Source organism: Dendrobates tinctorius, unplaced genomic scaffold (assembly GCF_039654945.1).
Source record: "Dendrobates tinctorius isolate UK_male_01 unplaced genomic scaffold, ASM3965494v1 ptg000206l, whole genome shotgun sequence".
In the NCBI taxonomy this organism is placed as follows: domain Eukaryota; kingdom Metazoa; phylum Chordata; class Amphibia; order Anura; family Dendrobatidae; genus Dendrobates; species Dendrobates tinctorius.
This window is the reverse complement of record NW_027361873.1, coordinates 2,764,444-2,779,327: the sequence shown is the minus strand read 5'-3', so window position 1 is coordinate 2,779,327 and position 14,884 is coordinate 2,764,444. Positions and strand designations below refer to the sequence as shown.

At 42.2% G+C, this 14,884-nt stretch overlaps 1 protein-coding gene across 1 annotated transcript in view; it reads left to right on the top strand.

Moving 5' to 3' along the window:
• GAS2L1 (growth arrest specific 2 like 1) overlaps positions 1-9,839 on the top strand; it is a 34,882-nt gene extending 25,043 nt beyond the window's left edge. The window contains exon 6 of the mRNA XM_073554095.1: positions 3,408-9,839. Coding sequence (XP_073410196.1) covers positions 3,408-4,461 — 1,054 coding nt within the window. The 3' untranslated portion in view covers positions 4,462-9,839. The remainder of the gene's footprint in view (positions 1-3,407) is intronic.
• The last annotated feature ends 5,045 nt before the right edge of the window (positions 9,840-14,884 follow it).

Here is a 14,884-nt window from a genome sequence, read left to right as displayed (position 1 = left end):
CTAATATCATGGGTATAGAGATAGCAGATCGGGTAGACACCGTAGGCCTATATGCCAGCGATATGATAATATTCATGGATAGGGTGGAGGAGACGCTGACAGGAGTGATTGCCACTATAAACGAATTCAGTAGATATTCCGGCCTGTATATAAATTGGGAGAAGTCTGCTCTGATGCCTCTTTCTCATGCCCTGATGCCGCAACTTGAGACTCTCTCCTTGCTGCCTATTGTACCACATTTTAAATATCTGGGTGTTCATATTTCTCAATCCAGCACGCTTGATCTACAGCTTAATATATATCCATTACTGGAGATGGTTAAAGTCAAATTTGCGATCTGGAGCAAACTCCCGCTGTCTGTAGCTGGGCGCATTAATTTAATTAAAATGATACTACTCCCTAAGATCAGCAACTTTCTCCAACACAGTGCTGTGGTGGTGCCTAAAGGCCCCGTCACACTAAGCGACTCGCCAGCGATCCCGACACCGATATGAAGGTGTCAGGATCGCTGGTAAGTCGCTATGTGATCGCTGGTGAGCTGTCACATAGACAGCGGGAGACCAGCGACCAAATAAATGTCCAGAGGTTTCTTTCAGCGATACCGGCAGGGGGGCCGCTCGCTGATCGCTGTCACACACAGCGATCTCGCTGGTGAGATCGCTGTTACGTCACAAAAGTTGTGACTCGGCAGCGATCTCGCTACCGAGTTTGCTTAGTGAGACGGGGCCTTAAGTCTTTTTTCACTAATTTGAATTCCCAGATTACGTCTTTCATATGGGGGAAAACTAGGCCCAAACTTAAGCTATCCACTCTACAAAGGCCAAAAAAAGGGGGGGGGGGTAGCACTACCGAATTTTTTTCTATATTATCTGGCGGGGCAGGCAAGAGCTATAAATAAGTGGATGCCCGGGAATCCTCTTCCTAATTCTGAGAGTCATTTGCTTCATGCCGCACATGCTGATTGCCCGCTGGGGTTTTTAGAGTTGGAAAAAGTAAAAGTTCCACGTCTGCTACCCATGCTTCGTCTGGCAAGACTAGTGTGGCGACAGATTAAGAGGGTGGTCGGATTTAGTGATATCATAGCTGAAATGCCCTTATGGATTAGTTATTTTCCGACACTGCTTGCCCACCCATCCGCTGAATTCTGGCCTCAATGCAATGTCTCTACGATGGGGGATATATATGAATGTGGTACATTATTATCTTTTGAACAATTACAAGTTAAGTGCAATGTCCCGAGGTCACAATTCTTCCGATATTTGCAATTAAGATCAGCCTTCCAATCGCACATGAGATGTGTCGGTATGATTAGTGCTATTTCATCTCTGCCCTTGATAGGCATTCTTAAATCACAAGGTCCCCAGGGTCTCCTCTCCCCTCTGTACACACACGTGATATCTGTGGGGACGGAATCTGCCGTATGCTTGGTTAGGGGGAAAGGCTCATCCTTGATTCGCAGGGAGAGGAGTGGGAGGAAATCCTGGAGTCAGCAACTAAAGTGTCTCCGTCAATTAACAATAGAATGATACAACTTTATATTATAAACCAATCGTATTTGACTCCGACTCGACTTTTTAAGATGGGCCGATTTCAATCTTCGGAGTGTCTGAGATGTCATACATTAGATGCAGATTTTATCCACGTGATTTGGCAATGTCTAATTATAATACATTATTGGAAAGAGGTAACGTCATTATTAACCTCCCTGGCACAAATTCCGGTTCCCCTTGAGCCATTGGTTTGTCTGTTTGGGGTGTGGGATGATGAGACATGGGGACATTATACTGGAATTTTCTTGCGAGAGACACTGTTCATGGCACGGAAGGTGCTGGCACTACGGTGGATGGGGGGCTCGGATCCCTCCCTTAGGGCCTGGATAGAATTGGTGAACTTGATTATACCATACGAGCGTACGCTCTATCAAAACAGAGGGTGCCCGGATAAATTTGAGAAGATATGGGAGAGGTGGAATTCCTCTCAGCTTACACTGTAGGACGGAGATATCGCATGATAAAGAGCTAATTATATGAACACGGGCTGCAAATAGTGGTTTTGTAGTAGTAGTAATGCTTTAGAGGTTTGGTAGGCTTTGTTATTTGAATAATAACACACAGACTAATGTGAGGCAATTGACGGTATGATTTATTCTATGTACAGCAGGTATACATATACTGTTTAACATTAATGCTATGCGAAATGTATGTGTATTACATGATATTTTCATCATTGTCAGTTTGCATATTGTGTACCCTGCCTTTGGTTCAATAAACGAATTTTAAAAAAAAAAAATATGGCACCAAGGTATATTTGGGGTGTAAAAAAATGTTGCTTTTAAACTATCTTGTGCCTGTAGCAAAACTAATTTAAAGGGAATCTGTCAGCACAAAATGACTGTTCTAGCCAAGTACATGTACTCAATGCATCTTCCTACTTGTTTTCCATCTCTCTGGCTCCTGTGAAGTCAGAGCTGTCAATCAAGGAGGAGGAAGGCAGAGATGGAAAGGAAGTAGGTGGGAAAGTGCACTGAAATGTTTGGCCATAGCATGGGGTGCCCAAAATGCCTGTGCTTGGTTTGTACAGTCATTTCTGTATATCTTTATTAATTTGTCAGCACTTTACTATTTTTTTTTTTTTCCTACATGGTAATATTTTACCAGTCTTTTCTGGTTTTATATTTGGAAACAAATCAGAACTTGTCAGTCTCCGTGATGCTGATTGAAGGAATTTTGCTGTACTTATACGTCTTATTTAAAGGGGTTGTTCACTACTCTGGGAACCCTTTCTTAATCACCCGATTTCGCCCCAAGTAAAATGCTTATTTTCGCCTCCGGTGCCGTGTCAGCACTGGATCTCCCAGTCGCGCAATCCCTGCAGCCAGTCCTCGGCCACCTCAGTGTCCCCTACTTCAGCTGTAATTGACAGCAGGCAGAAAGGAGAGCTGCTGCTATTCACTCTCTTCCTCCGGATGTATGATTTATGTGACGGATGGCAGAATGAATCGGCCACTGATCAGCGGCAGGGATTGCCTTACTGGGAGGTCCAGTGCCGACACTGCTGAAATGACACCGGAGGTGAGAATAGGTATTATTTTACTTGGGAGGGAAATATAGTGATTGGAAGGAGTTGTCCAAGAAGTGCACAACCACTTTAAGGATGGTGCTGTATGAGACTGAGCGTGGCACTGCATGCTGATATACATATTTAATTGTTTGTGTTACACAATAATTAAATGTGTTTATTTCTGTGTTTTGTGTATATTCTATTACTTCAGTACTGCAATTGCTATACTCTTGACTAAGGGTCTTCTTGATGACACAGTCCTTCTTCTTTTCTTACACTCCTTTTGATATTATGCAGAGTTTTACATAGTCTTATCCTATGATTATTATCCTTCCCTCCTGTTTTAGGCCTCCTCGCCCACGGCGGTATTCTGGTGACAGTGACTCTTCTGCCTCCTCTGTTCAGAGCGCCCCTGGTGGTAGAAAATCATTTGATATATTGAGACCTGGACTTCGCTCTTCCATAACACGCAGCCAGTCTCAGGATAGAGGTCCTATGCCAAGGCGAACTCAGCCATCCCAGCCTCCTGTCATGCCTGAACGTGGCAGAATTCAAGGTCCGAATGGTCCTCCTAGTCGACGGGCCCGAAGTCAAGGACCTCCTGCTAACAAGAAAGCTGTTTTGCTTATTACACGGGACAAGGATGGGCAACATTCATATACAACTCCTGTGACCTCCAAGCCCCCAAACAATCGGATTCATACGGAACCTCCCAAATCTCCTGCACGGAGGCAGATAGGATATGCACCTTTAGATGTTCGTCAGGAGCAACAACTTTATCGTAGTCTTGAGAAAGAATTCTTGGAAAATTCACGACTTCTGGGGGCATCTGAACACCCTGGGGGAACACAAGGGGCTTCTCTGTTACTTAGTCCCCCTTCCAGTGAGCCAGCTGCTATAGACTCTGCATACTGTTCCTCTAGTTCCTCGTCTTCCTCCCTCAACTTCTACATCTCTGGAGGACCAAGGGAGCAGAATGCAGATGGAAATATTGCAACGCTTCCTGCATCTACCTGGAGAAGACTTCCAGCCTTGTCCAGCTCCTCCGATGACAGTTCCTGCCCACCTGCTGCTGAAGACCTCCAGGAGGAGGTTGAGCAAGAAGAGGCCTCTGTAATCCCTGAGGGAGATGCAGGGTCCAGTGAAGTGGTGTTAAGACCCAAGAAAACATTAAAACGGCCAGACCGAATCCCTTCTATCTATAAACTTAAACTACGGCCAAAGATCCGGCCACGAGCAGATAACCAACCAGATAAGTCACCGTCACGCATTCCCACTCCTCTGACCTACAGAACTTCAAGTTCTCCACCTAAATCGGCACCTACCCGGCGTTCTTGGAGATCTCTACAAGCTGTTTTCTTCTCTGACTCTGGAGTACAAGCAGATAATCCGTGTGGGTGAGCCGGATAGGAGGGTGGATTACCATTAGCCTGTTTCATCAATGCTTTAGTAGGGAGTTAGTCCTAGACTTCTCCTGAAAGCAAGCATGCCATGTCATAAAGCCATATCTAGGATGGCGTTTCACTCTGCACTTGATTGGCAGTACAATCGAATTTATACCCCCCTAGGTTAGAATGTATTATTTAAGCATGTGCATTTTCAGGTGGCTGCTATACAGCAATACTGAGCAATTGCACGGCAGGGAAATGGTGTAAAGCCAACCATTAGAAATGCAATTTACTGCCAGGAGGCAGAAGTTTATTATGTTCATATTTTTAGGTTTTAGATATTTACATTTTATTGTCCTGTTGAATCAGTTTTATCCCAAAAAAAAAAAAAAAAAAACTTTAAAAAGTGAGCAGGACAGGTTTTACTGTGTTGGAATTACCATGTTTGCTATTTAATTCTGTTAATTTCAGCTGTGGTACAGTATCACAGGCCAATATTATAGCTAGGGACCACAATCACTACTATCTCCAATTTCCTTCTCAGGACACTAAATAGTATTTGGCAGTTTTGCACATGTCATATCCACATTTTGAGATAAATTCTATGGATTTGTTGCAAAAATTTCCATGTCAGAGAACCTGTTCCATTCATCTAAATGTGGTTTATTCTGTAGCAATGGCGTGAATGGATGGTTACAGATATCTCTGCCACAAATCTGCCTTGTGAATATAGCCTTATGGTTTCTCTCAGAGGAGAAGACCCTTTTTGTAGTTCCATGAATTTTAATTTTTTTTTCTTCTCTTTACTAATCTACTAAATGACCTGCTCAAATGTTTGTAGTTTTATTTTTTTTCTTAACATATATTTTTCTGATGGTCTTTAAATACTAGCGTAAGAACAAGTGAGCTTCCCACAGGAAATATTCGGCATAGTTACATACAGGCCCTCATGTACAGAAGTGTTATTGGTGTCCATAGCAAACAATTGGATCAAATATTTCACTTTCTTTTTACTATGAATTTTATTGTTTTTAACTTTTTTTTTTTTTTTTATTAAAACAAAACTAAGTTCCCTCTTTTAAATCCCTTCCCCCCTTTCCTTCTTTCTTCCATTTCTCAACCAGTCTTTGATTTAGATTAATACTGGCATGTAAGACATCAATCTTGTTAAATTGGTAGCTAAGGGTGCTTTCACACTGTGCTTTGTCCCACAGTTCCCCGCAAAATGGGATTTGGGTGTGTGCGCTGACGGGGCCATTGAATATAATGGTGGCAACATGTGCTCTGAAGTGCATCATTTTCAGGAGTGTAGACCTACTGGAGATGGACACTCAGATGCAGTCTGCTACGTTTGGATGTCCTCCCAACAGTAGGCATTTATGCCTTAAAATAATGCACGACAGAGCACGTGTTGTTTGTCTGCACCAGTATAGTCAATGACCTGTCACCACACAATGTCGATTCCCGTCGTTCGGTGCGTTTGGACGTAAGCCCCGATGGGGCCACTGTGTAGGGATGGACGCAATGTGAAAGGGGCCTAAAGGGTCTGTTTATACTGACAAATATGTTGCAATAAACAGCCATTGATTATCAGTTTTACTGATCCGGCTGTTTAATACTCTGTTTACCCAGGCCTACCCACGTACTCAACAATCAGTAATAGATCGTTAATAGTGATGAGCGAGTATACTCGTTGCTCGGGTGTCCCCGAGCATGCTCGAGTGGTCTAAGTATTTTGGTGTGCTCAGAGATTGTCTTCGTAGCCTCAGCTGCATGATTTGCGACTGCTAGACAGCTTGATTACATGTGTGGAATGCCAGTTTGTTAGGGAATTTCCACATGTATTCAGCCTGTCTACAAGTCGTAAATCATGCAGCTGAGACGACAAAAACTAAATCTCTGAGCACACCAAAATACTCGGAAATCACCTGAGCAACGAGTATACTCGCTCATCACTAATCGTTAAGAACAATGGCAGTTTATTTATACTTATCAGTGTGAGGCTGTTTACACAGGACAATGTGCTCCTGAGAATGATGATCCTTTGTGCAACACAAAAAGAATGAACATTTTGCTTGTTTTTTTGGGTGCTTGTCAAAAGATTGCGAATGAACAGTCTTAGAAAATCTAAATGCACCTGAAGACTTCTGTATTCTGGTTTCTGCAGATTAAAATTATTCTGTGTAATCCTCCTTTTACCTTGAAGTAAAGAACAGGTTCTAGGGCTATTCATTGACATATGTAGTGTGACATTGAGATCGCAGTGTTGCATGTCATCGAATAATGTTATATTTTGTAGCATTGTGACCCTCCGCGACTGCAGGCGACGACATACTTGACGGTCGCTGAGTTGTGCACAACTCGTTTGCCGTTGTCTTCAATGCAAGTGTATCTTGTCTGCCATCTGCGTGTTTAATTTGCTGCAGAATCGCCACACTAAAATAATCTATCAGCAAGTCGTACAAATATTTTTGGCTGCGTGACTTGTCTGTCAACAGCTATCGGCGCAACGCAGGTCGCTGTACGGCCCCCGCCTTATATTGATGATCTATTATACTAGCCTTAATAGGAGTAATTTTAGAAATTCTTACTATTCACTATACAGTGCTTTTATTTGCTGAAACCAAAATACCCCCTTATGCGGTTTTTAGTCAGATGCCGCTCTGACTCCTACTGGTGACGAGTGTCTGATCTGGCACTGAGCTGGAGAGGCCTCCGGCAAGGATTGACACAAGCTCTTCTATTTTCATTTATTTTGACCAATAGAACAAATTAAATTTAATTTCCTGGTGTGGGGGGAAAAAAACAAAAAAGCGCTGTCCCCAACTGCAGTTTGTTAAAAAAAAATAAATAAATAAAAAAATAAAAACACTGGGCTTTAGTCACCCTCCACAAGCATTGAGTATAGTGTCCAGCGCTGCTTACCGGTGTCTGTTATTGTCTGCAGTGCTGAAGCTGTGTTATTAGCAGCGAATAACTGAACTCGGCAGATTTTCTTGAGTTAATGGCATGAGCCGCTGAGCTCACTGATTGGCTGCAGCGCTGTTGACATTGTGTAAGTGCTGCAGATAAGATATCAGAAGCAGTAATGAAAACTCTGCACTGGACCCGAGGAGGATCAGACGCATTTTGGCTGATTTTTAATCTGACAGCACACTGACTCATATTCTTTAATTCTGTTCAGATTGGTTTGTAAGAAAACACCTCGTGATTGGATAAAAATCAGATGTCAATTTAAAAAGAAAAAAAAATATTGTAAAAGTTTTTGGGATGAACAGTCATATGCTTGTCTGCAATCATCCCGAAACACAGTTCTTGATTCTGTAACCAGACAACTCGTGTAAGATAATTTTCAAGAAGTGATTGGTTGCTGAGATCTGACATCTCTGCAGTCTTTGCCATGAAAGCTTTTTCCTTGTTCCACTGAGAGTTTAGTACGAACGATGGGGCTGATTTTTTACTTTGGCAGGAAATACCAGTCTGTATGAACTTCATTTATTAGAATGTTAATAAATACCATTGCGCTAGTGGGGTATGAGCTCACCATGTCTTTCAATTGGGTGGGCTCTGTACCCTCCTGAAAAGCGCTATATAAGCATGAAAAAGAATGAACATATGCACAACAAGTGGTTTCTACATTGCAATGCATATTTCCAGTCTTGTTGAGCTGCTGTTAACCGCTTAACTTATGCAAAGAACTGTTGAAATAAGTGATCTGACCATTAAAGCATACATGTATAAAAAAAACTTGAAAAACAGCCAAAATTGACAAGTACACCTTAGTCTAAAAGACATATGCACGTACCCCTAACTAGCACTGCTACTGCCCAAATACAATGTCAGGTGTCGGACCCAAGACTTTTATTACTTTATTTCAATGTTACCATGATTGAAATAAAATAAATATTACTAGGAAGTATATAATGCTTAATGTAATCTGCTAAAGAGCAGAACTAAACACTTTAAATAGGTTTTAAAAATGCAATTTTCTCAGGAAACGGGGTCCAAATAGCAGGAAGAATGTTGAACGCATGTTGAAAGGTAAATGCTGACGTGATTTTTTTTTTTTTTTATCTCAAGATGTAGTGTTCATGTTTTGACTATATTTTGGCCGAACCTGACTTTTCTTCTCCTGAGACTTGTGAGAAATGTTGCAGACTAAAATGTTGTCAGGGAAATATCTTGAGTTGGGCCACGTTGAGTAAGGAGGGGCAGAGATTAACTATATAGCTGTAGGTTGTTAATTCAGGATGTCCATATACGGTAACCATACATGCAATATGAATAATAGGTATAACAGATGTTTTCTCGCCATCTATATTAATCATGGCGAGTTTAATCTTCCGATGATGCTCTCCTTACCAATTGTAGCCATTTGAGCCAAACCATAAGGGTTTTTGCAGCCCTTGATGTATGTGGAAAAATTTTAGGCTTTATATATAAGCAAAATAGGAATTTAACTTGTAGAGCAGTTGGAATAAAAGATCATAGGAATTGTGAAGTTTACTACCAGCTAAAAAGATTGGATTGTCTACTTAAGAACTAAGGTTCACGCTGGTCTTGGGCTTCATTTTTGAAGGCACTCATTTTAAAGATGATTTCTTCCTTTTTTGAGAAAGATACAAGTTAAATGGTTTGTGTAAAAAAAACAAAAAAAAAAAAAACAAAAACCACTGAGCTCCTCTGATTTTTGCCTTTCTTTTCCATTTTGCACTTCGTGAATCCAGTGCAGAGATATTGACATTAGTTTCTTCTGAAGCACACTATGTGAAATCTCTGTTTTGCAACCCATCTGGACATTTCTTCAAGGTTTTCCCTGGTGCGGGGAGTGGCATGCACTTTCAACCCTACCTCCTAGATGCTGCCAATCACAGCTTGGCAGCTGATCTTGCAGTCTATTGGTCTCAGATGCTGCTGAGCTGTAATTGCCAGCATTTGGGAGGGAAGGGGTTGAAGTCCACCCCTCACCTTCCCCTGAGAAGACTACAGAAAAGTCCAGTTAAACTACAAAGTAAAGATTTCACATTTTGTGCTCCAAAAGAATCAAATCTGAATATTTCTATTACTTAGCACTAAACAGAAAAGACAGTAGAATCAACAGAGCCCACAAATTTTTACCAGGTATTTAACTACATTTTTTTGAGAAAATGACAGGTCCTCTTTAAAGCAGATCTGGAAACAGATTTCCAATACAAATAGATCTTAGACCTAATGAAGCTGGTGTGCTTACTTAAAGTCTTTCTGACATGTATTATCCTGAAATTAAAATTAGCATTTTATGAGTGAAGTTAAAGCTGGGCTCATTAAATGCTTTCAAAAAGCATTACAACCATTCTGAGCTGGATTTTCAAAGTACATCAGCCTCTTCATTTCTAAGAGATGTTTAATAATTTTGTATGCAGTTTTTACTGTGCAATCTGGTGAATGATCTACTTTAAGAAGCTGTTTCTGAAAGAAAAAAAGAAAGTGAATTTGTCAGTAGGATCAACCCACCTAAGGCTGGTTTCACATTAGCGCATTTTCAGCGCGCGCACGGCCGGGGGTAGCTCCGCCCCCGAGCCGGCTCTCTGCCCGGCGTGCCCGCCCCTTGCTTGTAGCGCCGCCTACTAGCGGACAGCGGCGCCTGCGATCGGCGCACCCTATCTTTAGCATAGGGTGCGCAGATCGTGCGCAGGCCGTGCGCTAGTTGCGCTTTGACCTGCGCTGCGCACTTTTGACGGTGCGCCGTGCGCGCCAAAATCCGAAAAGTTTGATTTTGGCGCGCACGGCGCACCGTCAAAAGTGCGCAGCACAGGTCAAAGCGCAACTAGCGCACGGCCTGCGCACGATCTGCGCACCCTATGCTAAAGATAGGGTGCGCCGATCGCAGGCGCCGCTGTCCGCTAGTAGGCGGCGCTACAAGCAAGGGGCGGGCACGCCGGGCAGAGAGCCGGATCGGGGGCGGAGCTACCCCCGGCCGTGCGCGCGCTGAAAATGCGCCAATGTGAAACCGGCATAAGCCGTCTTTATGGGCATGTAGGTAAGGCCAGGTTCACATAGCGTTAATGCAGTCCGTTCAACGCATATTGTTGACAGACTGCATTAACGCTACTCACATAATACGATCGCATTATGTGAGCCCACTCGTGCAGATGTTTCATCTGCGCTAGCAGTGACAGACCCCCGGACGCTGCAGCCCGCGTCCAAGGGTCCGTCACAGAATGATGGCACATGCCCTAGCGATGTGCTCCTAATGGAAGTGAATGGCAGCATTAATGGACTGCCATAACGCAGTGTGACCCCAGCCTTAGAAAGCTCAATAAAATTATACCTTGATATCTGTGATTTGATGTGGTTTTTTTTCTTATATGTAAATGAGCTATTCAAGACTATTTTAAATAAAAGGAGGAGATGCCAGTGTGAGAGATGGAACTAACACAGACCAATAGAACTGAACTTTGTCTCCTTACAAACACTTTTTGCTTCTCTCTCAGCTCTGCTGTATTACAACAATATTGCAGCCCTGTCTGCCTGTGAGATGGAAGCTGAGAGGAACCTGCAGACGTGTCAGATATAATCATACACGCAATACACAACATTGTGGGTTATAGTTAACCCACCAAATGTATTAAATTAAATGTATTAAATTGATGGAGAAAGGTTGATCTTGCTGGACCTAGGACTTTTTTTTTTTCATCCGATGTAACTGCTCTGCAGTGAGATCAGGAGAGCGGCCCCCGATCATTTACAATAATCTCTGGAGGCAGATTCTGATTCAGATCAGTGCTCTCATAGCCTGGAATGGCTCACTTATGTATAAGAAAAACATGGCTATTAGTGATGAGCGAGTATACTCATTGCTTGGGTTTCCGAGTATTTTGGCATGCTCGGAGATAGTTTGTCAAGGCAGCTGCATGATTTGCGGCTGCTAGACAGGTTGATTACATGTGGGAGTTGCCTGTTTGTTAGGAATTTCAAAATACTCGGCGATCACCCGAGCCGTGAGTATACTCGCTCATCACTAGTGGCTATCTCTGGAATAACACATCAGATCACAGTTGTCGAGGTACCATTTTATTCAGCCTCCTATGACCTACATGCCCATATAGATGGCTTAGGGGCGAGTTATCTTACTGACAAATTCTGTTTTAAAAAGGTCTGTTTAGTACTCGCTGACCAGAGTATGAGTCTGGCCTTACTTAAGGCCGACATGATTGGATATATTATGCAAAGCACTTGAAAGATAGAATGTATTTGAAGCAATAAGGGATATGGGACTTTATAAGGTATAAGGGGGTAGCCAGTTCTAATCTCAAGTGTATTAAATAAGTGTACTTAAAAGTATTGTAAAAGAAGAATTGTTCCTGGAATTTTGTTCCTGGAGTTCCTCCTAAAATTAAGGTACAATGGAATATCTGTTGTGTTGCTAATCATCTGGTTTTCTAGTCATTGTAGACCAGTAACAGTCATAACTACTTACTGATGGTCTGCTGCCAGAGGTCATATCTCCTGATCCCCGCAAGGACCCCTTCTACACTTGCATTGAAGCGGGGTGGCAAGTCATCCCTGGAACATGAGTGATGTCTGTCAGTCATGATTTCTTATCCTTCTTGCAGACCCAAACTGTATTGATCCAGAACACTGTGATTCAGAAGTGCGTCCACCCACCACAGATGCAGCAAACCAACGCTAAGGTTCGGGGTGGTGGATGGTTAAAACTGTTCTAGACAAAATGTCTTTCTATAATATTGCAATATTTAAACATATATTACTCAGCGTCAAAGCAATCACTATATCCACATGTAGAGATTCAATGCATGTCATGCTTTTTATGGTGAAGACCCCCCCCCCCTTATATCAACTGGATGATGTGACTCTGGCGGCCAAGACGGACATGTATGTTCTTCACCAGTTTCCCTGCTGACAAGATGTACTTCTTCCCACTGTCCCCTTCCTGCAGTGTGGTCTCCATTGCCGGGAATACATGTTCACTCACTGTGGAGCGCACGGACCATGTTTTGCTCGGCGGTATAGAACAATGGCCCCTGTTGGGCTAGCTTGAAACTGATGGAAAATCCTAACCAAAAAGTGTTCCTTCTGGTAAACGAAGCCATTCATGTGTTGACATCGATTGTTTGCAGGATGCTTTTTAAGAGTTGATGACTGACTTTGTGTAATATACAGGATTGCAATGTTGGTGCTTTTTACCCCTTCCTTGCTAGATAATCTAATGTAGTATTCACTGTGCGCTTGGCCAGCTTTGACCAAACAGGAATGAACTTGATGGAAGGGATCAGATCCTAAATCGGGCCCCTCCTGAGCCTCTGCAGGTGTAGCTTAGGTGTGATTATCCGCTTGGTCCTCACCCTGATTCCTTTCTGATGAAATTAAATTCCAGGTATGCGATTTAATATTGTCAAAACAATATTGTGTAGAATGAGTAGTGAATGTTCAGCGACTGCTTACGTCCTTGAGACCAGGACTTGGAGTAAGCGATAGATTAGTGGCATGTTCTGAGGAGTCTGTGTGAGCGCACTGTGTACCAAGAATGGCTGCTGACAAGTATGTAATATAGAGGTATGGTGTCTACTGTAATACTGATTCTTGCTGCTGATTAAATATTTTGGGACATTTTGTTGTCGTTATTTGTGTCTTGACTCCTGATAAACCACATACACATTCTATGCAAAATCTGACCAGTCCAGGTCCATGAATAGGCTTCTCCAGCTACAAATGATCAGGTATGGACTTTTTTTTTTTTTTGAGAAGGTCAAAATTCAGACCTGTCTTAAGGAGAATCTGTAACCAGGTTTTATTCTAACCCATCTGAGAGCAGCATGATGTAGGGGCAGAGATTCTGATTCTGGCAATGTGTCACTTTATTGGGTGCTACAGTTTTGATTAAAACTTTTTTTTGGCTGCTGCAAATCTAGCAGGTCTCTAAATGCTGAGCTCTGTATAACCCCACCCATACCACTGATTAGCAGCTTTCTGCCTATGCACAGTATACATAGAAAGCTGCCAGTTGGTGGTATGTGCGGGGTTGTACAACCTGGCAGCAGGCCAAGTAGTCTTCTAGTAACCATCTCCAGCTGATAACAGTGGTTTTATAAAAAAAAAAAAAAAAAATGCCACCAGCCATCTTGCCTGACTCTCCCATAGGCAGAAGAGCTCTAGGATAGTGCTGCCGCTACACAGCTCTACCCTTTTCGAGAACAAATGGATTGGCAGTCTGAAATCATACAGATTCTCATCTCCCCTGACAACGATCTGTCAGGGACCCCTCTACGCATTAGACTGTCACCTGAACCAGTCGATATTAGCAGGTTCGGCCAATTTTTGTGCAGAGCCTATGAGCCAGTGTCATGATGCTTTTGGCCATACTCCCATGTTCGTCTTTCAAACTTACAGCACATGTATGTGACATTGGACAGTACGGTGATGCCACCCTATCATATAATGGGCCTATTCATTGACTAGTAGATGTGAAAATCAGGTCTATCAAATAGTCGCTATTTCAGCAAAGTGGAATGGTCTACAATCAATTCGCTGTTCTGTTTTATATGATATTTGTAATGTAGGATGCAATTTTATTTGTAGTAAGTGCCTCCAAACCGCCACCATTTAACAAAGAATTTAATGTGAAGTGTGGCTGGGAAATTCATTCTGAAAAAGATCCCAATTACTAACCATAATTTCACCACTTTAGAGATGAACATTCAGCTTACAAGAGCCATGTGGGGAAGTTATTGACCTGGTATTGTAGAGTCAGGTACCCTGACAATAAAAGCAGGCTTTGTCCATATGCGAATATTGTCCCCTACATGCCCCCTGTGTCTTATCTATTTTGACGACCCCTTAGTGACGGAGCCAGATTTTTAAAATCTGACCAGTGTCACTTTATGTGGTAATAACTCTGGAACGCTTCAACAAATACCAGTGATTTTGAGATTGTTTCTTCGTGACACATTGTACTTTATGATAACGGTAAATTTAGGTAAATATGTTTCGTTTTTATTTATATAAAAAAAATCAGAAATTTGAGATTTTTAAAAATTAGCAATTTTCAAACTTTGAATGCGTTCATAAAATTTCCCACATGTCTGCTTTACATCAGCACCATTTGTAAAATGTTTTTATTTTGTTAGCATTTTAGGAGGTTTAAAAATGTAGCTGTAATTTTTCATTTTATCAAGGAAATTTACAAAAAAAAATTTTTAGGGACCTATCCAGGTTTGAAGTGACTTTGGGGGTCCTATATATTGGAAACCACCCAAAAGTGATACCATTTTAAAAAGAGCACAACCTTACATATTGAAAACTGCTGTCAGGATGTTTATTAACCCTTCAGGTCATTCAGGAATTAATGCAAAGTGCCATGACAGAAATTAAGAAGTGTATTTTTACCACCTAAATGCCGCTAACTTCTGAACAGGTTACAACAGCCGTCAGGCTCT